At 36.4% G+C, this 13410-nt stretch overlaps 3 protein-coding genes across 9 annotated transcripts in view; 2 read left to right on the top strand and 1 right to left on the bottom strand.

Moving 5' to 3' along the window:
- Positions 1-1778, top strand: part of LOC111495798 — a 3624-nt gene extending 1846 nt beyond the window's left edge. Inside the window, exon 2 of the mRNA XM_023145987.1 lies at positions 1270-1778. Within this exon, the coding sequence (XP_023001755.1) occupies positions 1270-1452 (183 nt within the window). The 3' untranslated portion in view covers positions 1453-1778. The remainder of the gene's footprint in view (positions 1-1269) is intronic.
- A 1046-nt stretch (positions 1779-2824) lies between these two features.
- LOC111495715 lies at positions 2825-3664 on the bottom strand. Its single transcript, XM_023145875.1, has one exon. It carries the CDS (start codon positions 3662-3664, stop codon positions 2825-2827), a length of 840 nt encoding a protein of 279 aa, XP_023001643.1.
- A 4013-nt stretch (positions 3665-7677) lies between these two features.
- The window catches only part of LOC111495756 (katanin p80 WD40 repeat-containing subunit B1 homolog), a 7942-nt gene continuing 2209 nt past the window's right edge, over positions 7678-13410 (top strand). For 3 of the 7 annotated variants that reach the window (XR_002720350.1, XR_002720351.1, XM_023145928.1), the window contains exons 1-12: positions 7682-8058; positions 8629-8759; positions 9088-9205; positions 9524-9750; positions 9833-9935; positions 10245-10315; positions 10542-10616; positions 10708-10851; positions 10965-11148; positions 11723-12274; positions 12387-12443; positions 12538-13055. Coding sequence is in view for 5 of the 7 variants with exons in the window: in XM_023145928.1 (XP_023001696.1) it covers positions 8034-8058; positions 8629-8759; positions 9088-9205; positions 9524-9750; positions 9833-9935; positions 10245-10315; positions 10542-10616; positions 10708-10851; positions 10965-11148; positions 11723-12274; positions 12387-12443; positions 12538-13055 (2205 nt within the window). In the remaining 2 variants the exon portion in view is untranslated. Of the gene's footprint in view, positions 8059-8628; positions 8760-9087; positions 9206-9523; positions 9751-9832; positions 9936-10244; positions 10316-10541; positions 10617-10707; positions 10852-10964; positions 11149-11722; positions 12275-12386; positions 12444-12537; positions 13056-13178; positions 13404-13410 lie in introns of those variants that run through there. The other 4 variants (XM_023145932.1, XM_023145933.1, XM_023145930.1 and 1 more) reach the window with 4 other exon arrangements.

The raw sequence follows: 13410 nt of genomic DNA on the forward strand, positions 1-13410 counted from the left end.
TTTTTTTTTTTTTTTTTTTTTTTTTTTTTTTTTTTTTTTTTTTTTTTTTTTTTTTTTTTTTTTTTTTTTTTTTTTTTTTTTTTTTTTTTTTTTTTAATATTACTGTCGTAATATATAAAGTTTAGCAGTGGAGCATTGCTGGCTGAAACCGTGTCAAGAATTTGTGACACATCTGTAATCTATGGATGCAGATTGCAGCCTTCAAAGAAACATATGAGGCCTACCTAGTTGTCCTGTCTAATTACTCAAGAACAGGGCTGATTCTTGTATGTGCAAAGGTGTTGGGAATACTAACAAGGGCATACTTTTAATTACCTAGAAGTTGTTTTAGTTGAGTGGCTATAAATAGAGTGAGTTTAGGGGTTTTGGAGGTACCTAGAATTTGGATCCCAGTTTTGGATTTAGTATCTCTACCATTTTCTGTTTTGGTTTTAGTAGTGATTTAACAGGAAATATAGTACTACTTCTAGTAATGGCTTGTTGTATCTCAATACAAATTTGTGCTTTCTTAAGCTACAAAAATGGTAAGCACTAATGAGGGAAGAAGAGATATACACCATAGATTGCTTCTTTTAACTGGTCTATGATTGATTCCTTGTAATTGTGAAGTCCAACATTGATTGGAGAGGAAAATGACTGTGAAGCTCGAAGGGGGGTGGACACTTTGGCGGTGTGCCAGCGAGGATGCTGGGTCCCGAAGGGGGTGGATTGTGAGTTCCCACGTTGATTGGAGAGAGTGTGCACGCTGGGCCCCGAAAGGGGATCGATTGTGAGATCTAATATCAATTGGAGAGGGAAATGATTGTCAGTGAAGACACTGGGCCTCGAAGAGGGGTGGATTGTGAGATCCCACGTTAATTGGAGAAGAGAATGAAACATTCCTTATAAGGGTTTGGAAACCTCTTCTTAGCAGACTCGTTTTAAAAATCTTGAGGGGAAGCCTGAGAGGGAAATTCCAAAGAGAACAATATTTGCTAGCGGTAGGCTTGGGCCATTACAATAACATTGTAAGATCTCAAGACTTAGCTGGTTTCTCGCAAGGGCCGACCCTTAGTGACAAAGTCATTGGCTGCTGCCCGTTTGCAACGTGAGAAAAGTTATCCATTTGTTTTGCAGTTCTGTTTGTCAAATATGTTGTGCTGTTTCATCTACAAGTAAGGAAGTTGTTTACTGGTTAAATTCCAAAGGCATAACAATTTTGTCCTTTGACGATCGTGGATGCTTTGTACAATCTTCAGCCATCTACATTTTTGTTTTGTTTATATGCAGATGACTGTGTATTCCTGTGGAGTTTCAGTGCTAATGCCTGGAGATCATATTCCTACATATATTGCCCACCCGGCTCCCGTCCCGTGTCCCCCTGAACGCATTCCATGGCCACAACATCAACACAATGACTTATCCTATGCCACAACCAGTTCCCATTTCACTGAAAACTCGAGTTCCTTATGAGATCGAACATACTGAGGATGCAAAAGAGTTTACTAGTTTCGATTGATTCAAGCAAAACTGAGGCTGTTTTTCCCCCATTTCCAGAGGTTCTTATTCTGTATATACGCTCACAGCCCACCTTGCTTTACCTCATCTCTCTGCATTGCCTTCTTCAAGATAGCAAGTTTCACATTTTTATGCCTTCCGCAAGGTTAAGCTTTTATCTCTTTTTTGGCTCTGAAAATCTGGCTTGACGCCTCTGCAATCATATATACAAATTTCTCTTTGTGCAGGCGAACTTCACCTGTTGAGATATATATGAAATGCATACTCGTTTCTTCTATATATCCAATGTTTATCCAAGCTGTTTCTACTTGAATCGCATATTATTGTTGCATTGCACACAACGATAATATCAAAATGAAGGAAATTGTTTTCTGTCTGCTAGAAAGACCAAGAGTTCAAAATAGCCTACAATAATTGATACCCTTGTATCTTACAACCAGAGACAGAGAATCCAACAAGAAAAAGACAGCATATACCCACAATATAATATACAAACACAATATTACATGAAAATGCAGCAACATAGAACGCCCCGAACCGCCAATGGCTGCATAAACAGGTTACCTGAACTTTCAACTGCAAAAGTCTCCATTTCTTCTGGTAGAGCTTCTCTAAATTCTCCAGCTTTGGACTGTTTATGTTCTTTTTGTCGGTTAAAACACATAAAGCCAAAAGTTGGACGAAATGATGAGAGAACTGTCATGTTGGTGATGGTGATCTGAATCTTAGATCAGTCTTCGTTTCAGAAATCATCTGCTGGGCTGACTCAAAATTACTTTTTCTTCTTCTTTCTTCCTTCCCTATTGTCTTAATAGGTGTAAAGGTCTGAACAATGAAGATCCGGACTGTTTGCACCATAAATACCATAGCTCATGACGTCTCTGCTTACCCATAAACACTAATTCTTTTAGAGTAAAATCAGTACTAATAAAGCTTTAGTTTCCATTTTCGTCTTCTTCCCAATGCGGTACCGTCCAGTTGGTTCCCTTGATTATAGGTACTCCTATTGTGTTCTAAGTCACACGAAAGGAAAAGTCTACTCATCCATTAGCAAGAACAGCTTGGTTGCTTTGAGAGAGAGGAAAATACGATCTTTGTACGCATTGCAAAAGATTTACTTTCACAGAAAACAGAGAGACCTCGCCTATCCAACTGTGCAAATACGGTCTGTTTCCTAAATTGATCTTTATTATGTACAACTTGCTACAATTTCCAGACCAAAAATAGGAATCACACCGTAGATGAACACACACAAAAACAGAGTACAAGAAATTTGAATGGGCACTCGTCGGTCCGATGAACTGGGTCGTAATATGCGCCCGGAATTTCAGAGAAAGATGAAGCATTCCAATGAAACAAGGGGGTTATCGAGGGATTCGTTTGTTGTCCGCCATTTTCCCTCTATCGTCTCGTTCTGTGCATGAACCTCCCCTGTTTCTTTCCTGTAATAGTCTCCTCCAGTGGTTGCTTCTCTTCCCGGCGACATTCCAGACCGCCGGACAGATGGACTCCGGCCAGCGGCGGTTCTGGAGGCTTCGCCGTCGGTTCGAGTGGTGGCAGGGGATCTGGACCTTCGATATGAATTCTCAGTCCTGTTCTGAACGCGTGGCTCTGGCCTCAAACTTCGACTTGCGAGGAGTCCCTGCCCCATGTCTCTGCTCTGCACCAACTTCACAGTTCCAGCGCCGCTGTTAATCCGGCCCGGCGACTGATCGGGTTTTCTTGTTGGCGATTTACCCACCATTCTATCCCTCCTCTGAACCCAATCGTCCGAGAGCGACGACCGGTTCTTGGGCAATTTCGCCGGAGATCTGCAAATCCTTTTACGTATCTCTTCGAAATCATCCAGCTTCTCTGTTACAGTCGTAGTAGATAGGGATTCGTTAAAGCTGCAAACGTCAGAAATCTCAGAAATTTCTTCAGTGGAATGAATGGGGATTCCCCCATTGAGGTTCCCAGAGGCAGATTCGTGGAGTTTTCTCCCCCCAATCGGTGGCGGCTTAGGTTTGGGAGTTTCAGAGAGAACCTCTTTAACAGACTCTTCTTCCAGTGGAGGGGGTGCTCTGTTTCCAATGTGATTGGATTTGGAATGGGAAAATGCAGATCCAGAATGGTGGGGCGGAGAGGATGAATTAGAAGTCCTGGAAGTACTGACACAGCAACCCATTTGGAAGAAGATGAGTTTGGAGGTTACAGAGTCAGGGATTCAGGATGGGAGAAGGCTCTGAATCATTGCAGGGTTTTGAGGAGGAAGAAGAAGGCTGGAAAGTGAAGGAGAAGCAAAGAAAAGGAAAAGAAGTAGAAAAGAGCAATTGGTTGGAAGAGACTGAAACTGCATTTAGTGCACCTCTGCGAAAAAGAGAGGAACACAGAAGGATCTCTTGCAGTCCAAAATTGCTTATTATTAATGAGGTTAAATTAATAAATATATATTTTTTTAAAAATACACTTTCATTCATTTTTTTAAACTTAAAAAAAAAAAAAAAAAAATCTATTAAATTTTAAAAATAAAGCATTTCAAAAACATCAAATTTATCTCTACTTCTTCCAATTTGAATTTTTATTTTCTAATTTTTGAAAATTAAGTTAGCAAATAATATTTATTTTTGTTTATGGAATTTAACTAAAAATTTAAATCTTTAGTAGGAAAAAACCTTTTTTTTTTTTTTTTTTGGCCAACATTTTCATGGATACTCTTGTCCATATAAGAAAATACTAATTTTGTTTAAATTGATTAAAAATAGGTTGATTTGTTTCCCTTTTTTTCTCATTTGAAGGCCTAAAATGGAAGATTTTACTTCGAATTTCTCCCATGATTTAGTAAAATAATAATAATAATAAAAGGAAGGAAGAAAATATGTGGAATAATAATTAAGCCTTTATTATTACATTCATAATTGAAGAAATTAAAAAGAAAACTACATAAAGATGCTCCTACTCCTTAGTAATGGCCTACTGAGCGTTGGCATGTGCATGGGGAGAGGCACTTTGGGTCATCTCCATGTGCCTCATTATGCCTCCAACCCCCCTTTTCCTTCTACCACATTCACATTATTCCTCATACCACCTCAAAACATTTTAGTTCGATCATTTTATTCGATCTAATCGAGAAATATTTTCAAATTTTATTGTGTTACTATGCTTTTAGCTCTAGAATCGCTGTCTCAGTTGTGTTATTGAAGGCTTTGAAAAGTTAGAATAAGAGAACATACATCTTAAGATGGGTCTGAACGCAAAGAGGAATTTTTCTTCATAGATACAAGACATTCGTTGCACCAAACTCTTGTTATGGGGTATATGGTGAATGTCGAGTCGATCTGATTTTTCACAATAAAGTGATAGATGAAAATATTCTTCGAGCTCCGAAATCTTTACCAATACGAGTCGCTTTTTGAAATGGAAGACAAAAGAAAGAACATGAGGAGAGGCATTATTGAGAAAGAAAAGGCAAGGGAATAGGAAGAAAATGAGTGTGAGTGAAGGAAGGCAAGTGTTTTGGGACAGAAATTCTTTGGATTTATGAGAGGCCATGTCACCCGATGGAATGCGATGTTGGCTGCCTTCCCGACATCAAATGTTTGATTACATTTTTCCCTTTGTTACAAGAGGACAAATGTTTTTTTCTTCTTCTGAGTATTAAAGCAGATTGATCATAACCGAACAAAATGCCCATTTAGACATTTAGATTTGGTCTAATCAATTCTAGTCGAACTAAACTAAAGCTAATGATATAAGAACTATATCTCTAACTGTATGCTAACTTTTAGATATATTTCATAACATTCATGTTGAAGTAGTTATTGTTGGATCTAAAATTGGTGTATTTGTGAACAGAACGACAAAACAATTTAAAATGTCATGCGGGGAGCCAACTTCAAATAATTACTTTGGAATCACTTTTTCTCAAGCTCTTCATGGTTAGCTACCATCTACGACACCTTTCACGACATGTTTTCTAATCCTTAACTTGAGCGCATAATATAAATAACACGTGAAAGGTATTGTTAGAAGAATACACAATGATATGATATTGTCCACTTTGAGCATAAGCTCTCATAGTTTTGCTTTGAGCTTCCTCAATAGGCCTCGTACCAATGGAAATAGTATTCCTTAATTATAAACTCATGATTCTTTCTTAAAATTAGTCGGTATGAGACTTTCATCATCCAACAAGTATTAATGATTTAATTTATAATACCCGATAAATAATATAAGTATCGAAGTCAGAAAATGCAAACACATTAAACGTTATAACTTAACCTTGTCATACTACTACGAAAATATCGGGGTTATATAGCCATTCTCTCGTGGTGAGCCCATATCGCATCCAATTGAGCCCATACGAGGATTTGGCTGGCCCAATTCCTTAGGCCCAACGTTAATCCATTTGACACATTAATCAAATTATATATTACTTTTTTTTTTAATTATTTTAATCTTTTTTAAATTACTTTTTAATTGCGTATTTAACGTTATAATTTCTTCAAAGTTTTTACGGTACAACACAAATTTATGTACTCTTATGATTGATAATTAATCCAAAATTATATTCTAAACTATATAATTTCTTTTATATTTTGATTAACATTTTTATTACTATCTAAATAGAATTCATTTAAATTATTGAAAGCTGTTACATCATTATCATGTGTCGTCTTCATCATCCTTCACCATAAATTATTTATTTTTAGAAGCCGAAGAATTTTTGTTTTTTTATTTGTCAAAAGAATAACGTAGTTGGTAATACTTTATTTATTAAAAAAAAATATATTATTGAGATTTATCAGATCAAGATTAAGAAAAAAAGAAAAAAAAAAAAAGACAGTTTCCACGTTGTAGCGCCTTCTCTCTCCGCGTTGAAACGAACATGCAGCACATATTGTAAATATATAATTAGGCAAATTAATTTATAAATTGACTGAATAATAGGCTCCCTTTCTTAGATATGCCTCTATCTTAATTAAACCCATTATTATAAGATTAATTGAATTTATAGACGGGTATATTTAATTTGGACCTATCTCGAATAGTAAAGAGATTCTTCGTATATATACCGAGAATGGGAGAGAGAGTGGATAACCCTTTTTATCCATTAGATAAATGGGTGAAGGACCGTCCATCTGTCATGTTATAGTTTTTTTTTTAATGGTTAAAAATAAGGTAATATTAAAATTTTAAATTTTTACCTATATTGATTTATTATGATTTTTTTATTTAAAAACTTTAAAATAACTATTTTTTTTTTTAAATAACAATAAACGAAAAATTATCCACGGGCAACTTGATTCATCGCAAGGATGGAGAATGAGGTAGGTGGTAGAGATAGGGATGGAGAAGGCTTTCATGTCTCTGTCCCGTCCCATCCCGTAAACATCTCTATGCTTACTGACTATGCAGATTCCGAGAATTAGCACACACGATGACAATATTGCTTTAGAAGGGTTTTTCAAACTGAAATGAACAACCAACCATGTGATTTTGACATAAGTCTTTCTTATTTATTTATAAAGCCACAGAAACCGGTTTCCGGTATATCCAAATAATGTGCATTAAAAATTTAAAAATAATTAACAGGAAATTAATATATGAGGAAATATATTAGATGTATGAGTGTGAGAAAATATAGGGACCTAAATATTTGGTTGACACGCCGCATTATTCATGACCAGAAACCCCAAATTAAGGAGGGGATGGTTTCCGTTGGAGAATAAAAGAAGGGTATTATGGTCAACATGAAAAAAACAGCCGTTCAAAGTGACCCAAAAGCCAAAAAAAACTTGTGTATAATTGGCTTTTTGTGGAGTGAAATTTCGTAATTACCCCCGGCATGACATTGCTTTAAGACATGCGATCAGATATAGATTAGGGTATGAACCTAACGAACATACATTAATTATTACATGATTACCTTTTTTTCCGCTAAAACTAAAGATAAAAACGTGTAAAACCCCAGATTTGATCAAAGATGGATGCAGGAAGAGTGGAGATTCGAAGACGGATGATGCCCATAACGCTGGAGAAAAACTCGGACGGTCGATAGGGAATGGATACAGGCGTGTTTGAATGAGGAGCAACCGTGTTTAGTTCCGAGTACAAATGAAATTTCAGTCACGAGTAAATATATATATATATAGGTATAGTGTATATAGATATTAAAAATTTTATAGGTCAATTATATAGAAGTTTTTGGTTCTTCGGTCCCTTTTGAGAAATTATATGGTTCCCATCTCTAAAAGCAAGCTACCATTATTTCTCTTTCTTTTTATTTTCATTTTACCGTTTCAGCCCACAACTTTTCCTTCACTGTAATCCCAAATCTGAGCTGAATTGCAGTTCAAGTTTTTGATCTTTCACGGTGGCTTTTTCTTTCTTCCAGTGGCGACTTCTGTTTCGCGCTTCGGATTTAGTTTCTCCTTCAATCCATAAGTCAATTTCGGTTCCAAGCGAATTTAATCTAGTCGCCCACCGCCCGGATTTCGATTTTCCGATCTTATTTCTACTTCCGAGTTGGGTTCGATTCTTAGTTCTTGTGGACAATGGCGAAGCGTGGATATAAACTACGTATCCTTTGTAATCTTTAGTACTACGATTTTCTTTCTTTCTTTATTTATGTGCTCTGACGATCAGCTAAAATTAGCTTTTGTTTGATGATTTTCAATCATTTTAGCTTTTTTTGCCTCCCTCTCCGCGGAAAATTTGGGATCAGATTTCTTGCGAGCTCAGAAGCTCCTTGAATCGAAGCATTAACCTATTTTAGGACAGAATTGATAGCATTAGGGATTTGGATGCTCATTTTGGATGTTGGGAAAATGTAAGAGGAGGGCTTGACTTATAATTTGCGATTTTCTTGTTTTGGGTGTGCATAAGATTTATGTTGTTTTCATTAATTTGGTATGTCTAGAGGTAATTAATGCCTTTGCTTCAGGACGGTTTATTAATTTAAAATCTTCCTTTTATGTTCTTCATTTTCTGGGAGATTATTGGGCGCTTATGTTCCATGTATGATTTAAAGTTTAAGAAGATGATAACCTTTCTGCTAAGGAGTTCATTTCAACTTCTACTGACTACAATATGCAATGTCATGAGAGAAACGAAAACTTCCAAGTATTTCCTTGACGTATTTGAAACTAGAGGAATTTGCAGCACACTCAGCAAATGTCAACTGTCTAAGAATTGGGAAAAAAGCTTGCCGACTGTTTATAACTGGTGGAGATGATTATAAAGTCAATCTTTGGGCGATTGGAAAATCTAATTCTTTGATGGTTGGTAGAATGCCTCCTCTTCTATCTCGTTGTACTCGATCGGATAGTCAGATACATATCATTACATGTCATAAATTCACAAGTTTCCTATGTTTTTGAATATATTCATGAACTTATTTTTGATGGCTGAATAAAAGAATTTTATAATTTGACGGGTGTCAGTCTAATGGCCAATCTTCACACTTTCTTTTTCACCTTTGCCATGTTGATGAAAATTTGCATGTACATTACCCTTGAGATTTTCTGACTGATATTCTTTCTGGACTATTTTTGGGCACAACATGATTTCTTTAGTGCTAAACTTGAGTTTTTTCTTGGTTTTGTGCAGAGTCTTTGTGGTCATACTAATCCAGTTGAATCAGTAGCTTTTGATTCAGCTGAAATTTTGGTGCTTGCCGGAGCTTCATCTGGTGCAATAAAGTTGTGGGATATTGAAGAGGCTAAAAGTTAGTTTTGCTCAACTAATTTCTCACTTCGACTGATATGTATACTTCTTATCTGATATTTATTGTTAGATAAGTTATCAATCGTATAGAACTATGTGTGAAAAGTATGCATACTTTGATAAACTCTAAGAGAAATAATGTGGTTTTGTCACACAGTCGTGTTAATGAGACCTACTTAGTAAACATGGTTGTCATGATGGATTTTCGCTGTTCATTTTTTCATATGTTCAGATTTCTGCCTTCAATTGTACATAAAACCATAAAATTGCTTTCCTTTGTTGACAACCTCTGATCTCTTACTACGTTCTTGAAGTGTAGTGGTTCGCACTCTTTCTGGTCACAGATCAAACTGCACGGCAGTTGAGTTTCATCCATTTGGCGAGTTCTTTGCATCCGGTTCTAGAGACACTAATCTAAAAATATGGGATATCAGAAAGAAAGGTTGTATTCATACATACAAGGGGCACACTCAAGGCATCAGTACTATCAAGTTCACTCCAGATGGTCGCTGGGTAGTCTCTGGTGGATTTGATAGTGCTGTGAAGGTAACAATGAGTCACACTGTAGATGTTGTAACTTTCTATCATCATTATATAAAGTCCATAATTTAAAGTTTCTCTTGAATAGGTATGGGATCTAACGGCTGGAAAGCTGATGCATGATTTTAAGTTCCATGAAGGGCCTATTCGATCCATAGATTTTCATCCACTTGAGTTTCTCCTTGCGACAGGTGAGTGAAAGAAAAATTAAACAATTGATGCTTAAATGGGAAATTTCTTGAATACAAAGAGAGCAATTAGTTTTTCATGCTGCCTGTCAAAGTTGTTAAATTGCATCTCTCCTGCTTGCCTCTCCCTCCCCCCACCCAGAAGCATCAAATTAAGAGAATGTGCAGATCTCAAATAACAATGCCTCTTGGTCCACTGTTTGCATTTATAACATAGGATGCTTGCATATTGCTTTTATGCATTTTAATATTACCCGCTCTTTATCTCTCTCTCTCCGAGTAAAATGTGTCCCATATGATAAATATTTTCAGGGTCTGCGGACAAAACTGTAAAATTCTGGGATTTGGAAACTTTTGAATTGATTGGATCTACAAGACCTGAGGTATATCTATTCTGCTAAAAAATACATGTTGCCTTAGTATTGTAATAGATGTTCATTTCCTGTGCTTCCTCTGGGTTTGGATATTCATGTTGGAAAGTGAAGTAGTTTTCAAATTTTCAATGATTTTTGTGCTGAACCTTTCTCAAATATTCTCTTTTAACTAAAGGTTTAATCATTTTCAATATGCTGCCTCCATAATTATGTCATTATCATATCTTTTATACAGGCTGCTGGAGTACGTGCAATCACCTTCCATCCAGATGGGAGGACCCTGTTTTCTGGTCTGGATGACAGTCTGAAGGTGAAGAGAGTTACTACTTCGTAACTATGTGATCCACGTCCAAACATCTATTGGCCCATTAATGTCATATCTCCTTTCTTTGATATTGTAGGTATATTCATGGGAGCCTGTCATTTGTCATGATTCTGTTGACATGGGATGGTCAACACTAGGTGACATTTGCATTCATGATGGGAAACTGTTGAGTTGCTCATTTTATCGAAACTCTGTTGGGGTTTGGGTAGCTGATGTGGCGGTATGCCAATCTATATCTTTTCAGAAGCTTGTTCATATTTTATTTTGTGTTACAATTACCCACATTATCTTTCAAGTAGATTAAAAAGGAAAGTTCTCCTTTTCTACTTCCAGCTTATTGAGCCTTATGGAGCTAATCCAATATCTGGGCAAAAGGAGCCAAATGATCAGAAATCTAATTCTGCTTTCAAGAACAGTCTAGGTTCAAAAAGCATTGGAGCTGGTTTGATGACTTCCAATCTGCAATCTATGTCTCCTGATTACGAAACAAAGGAGATAAAGAACATTTACGTTGACAGTAAGTCCTTGTCTTCTGCTCTGCAAGGAGCCGTCGTGTTAACTTTTTTTATGATAGGTTCCGAACTGCTACCCTATTTTAAGTATTAGGCGTCCAAACATTATTTGCAATAAATTTCTAACTGCAACCATGAGTTTGCAATAGGTTTCTTTGCTAGCAAACTGAGAAAATCATGACAATAGTAAGTTTTCTAAGGAAAGAATGCGTGGGTAACAATTCCTCCTGTGTTTTCGAAGGAGATCAATGGTTCATTTTGTTCGCTAGATATGTCTCTTTTTTTTTTTTTATATATGCAACTCTTGGTATGACTTTCCTCAACAGTCTTTGAATTGACACCCAGCTTCTTTAGTTTTCTATCATTTGTTGATACCCAGGAACTGAATTAACCTATGTTTTCTTAACTTCCATCCAACTGATGCGGACTTCTGATAGATCAGTCAGAGACTGCCATAAGGATTTTGAACAAGCATAAATTCATGATTTCATGTCACATATAGCTCATTTTATGCATGTTTGTTTGCCTTCAAGCATTGTTTTAAATCTATTCTCTATTCTCTTTTTTGTTTTCCTAAAGCAACTGGTGGAAAGCCTGTTGCACCACAGAAGGAAGAATCTTTAAACTCCCCAAAAGTTGTATTTGCATTGGATTCAAAGAAGATTAGCTATGATGCTAGCAAAGAGCAAAGTCCTGCATCAAGAGTAGAAATGAAATCTAATGAAGTATCAAGAGACAAACCCCCAGTTGTACCTTGTGCTAGTCCTGAGGTTAAAGACTCGCCAAGCTCTGTAAGAGAATCTATCACATTTTCCAAGACAAGGCGTGGAATGTTACTCAGGCCGGCTCATATAAGAAAGCCATCCAATAGTAAAATGGATTTTGAAAAACTATCAGTTGATTCAAGTAGAAAAGCTGATCTTGAGAGACTACCAGTTGAAGATTCTGTAAGCATCTGTCATACCACCAGTGATTTGAATAAAGCTCCAGAACCAAACTTGAAAACAAGTGTTCTATCCGAAGAAACACATAAAGATTCTCATAGAACAAATTCTAATATCATTAGTATCGAGGAGAAGTTTGAAAAAATCCCCTCTGCGTCCGCTGAGACAACTTCAGAACAAGAGAGCCGTAAGATGATGTCCTTACCTTTTGGGGATGCAATATTATTATATATACATATTACATTAAAATTGTTTATATATTTTTTCTTATGTTAATAGTATTTTCACCAAATTTGCAGGCAACAAATCAGTTGAGAGTAGCAAAGGGACAAATCCTGTTAAATTTGTAAATGGAGGTTTGCCATCGTTGTCCTCTTAGTTATTTTCCACTGACAGGAAATGTCAAGTAAATGTGTGGGAGTTTTATGGGCTTATGTCCTATTTTTGCAGTTGCAGTTGTTTCTGGAAGGACGCGCAGTCTCGTTGAGAGGTTTGAAAGGAGAGAACGAACTAATGATGTACAGGCAACAATTTCACCACCTTCTGTCCTTGAATCAGAGAAAACAAGAGAACAAACTAATAGCTTTGAAGCACAGGTGGTTACACCTCAGATCCTTGAAACTGAGAAGACGCATGAACAAACTAATGACTGTAGAGTACAGGAAGTGGCCGTACCTTCTCTTGTCTCTGAAACTGAGAAGACGCGTGAAGAAACGAATAACTATGAAGTTCAGGCAGTGGCTATTCCTTCACACATCTCTGAAACTCAAAAGGCAAGAGAACAAAATAATGACTATGAAGTACGAGTAATGGTTACTCCTCGTACCCCTGAAACTAAGAGGACGGCTCCGAACTATGAAGGAAAAACAAGAAATAACTATGAAGCAAAAGCAAGAAATAACTATGAAGCCAAAACAACTCCTATTCCTTCACGTGTCTCTAAAACAGATAAAACCGACAATTTTCAGGTATGATTACTATAAAACTTTAAGAAGCCACGTAATATGATGACATTAATTTATAGCACTTCATATGGGCATCCTTTTGCAAGAGTTATATTGTCAAGCTGATCTTTTAATGAATCTCATCAGTCTTCTTAGAATTTAGGTTACATTTGAAGTTGTTTGGAACGCAATCCAATTGAGAAATTTGGGTGCTTTCTCTGGAAAATTGTTTCTAAGCTGTTGGCAGAGAATGGCTAATGTCAAAGAATGTTGACAAACGCAAGTCAGACGAAGACATGTATTTACGTTGTTAGGTTTGTTCAATCCAAATCATTGAGAGATTTTTTTTTTTTTTTTTTTTTTTTTTTTTTTTTTTTTT

Source organism: Cucurbita maxima, unplaced genomic scaffold (genome assembly GCF_002738345.1).
Source record: "Cucurbita maxima cultivar Rimu unplaced genomic scaffold, Cmax_1.0 Cma_Scf00021, whole genome shotgun sequence".
Lineage (NCBI taxonomy): Eukaryota > Viridiplantae > Streptophyta > Magnoliopsida > Cucurbitales > Cucurbitaceae > Cucurbita > Cucurbita maxima.

Coding starts and splice junctions, on each gene's coding strand:
- LOC111495715 (XM_023145875.1), bottom strand. CDS start 3,664: ATGGGTTGCTGTGTCAGTACTTCCAGGACTTCTAATTCATCCTCTCCG.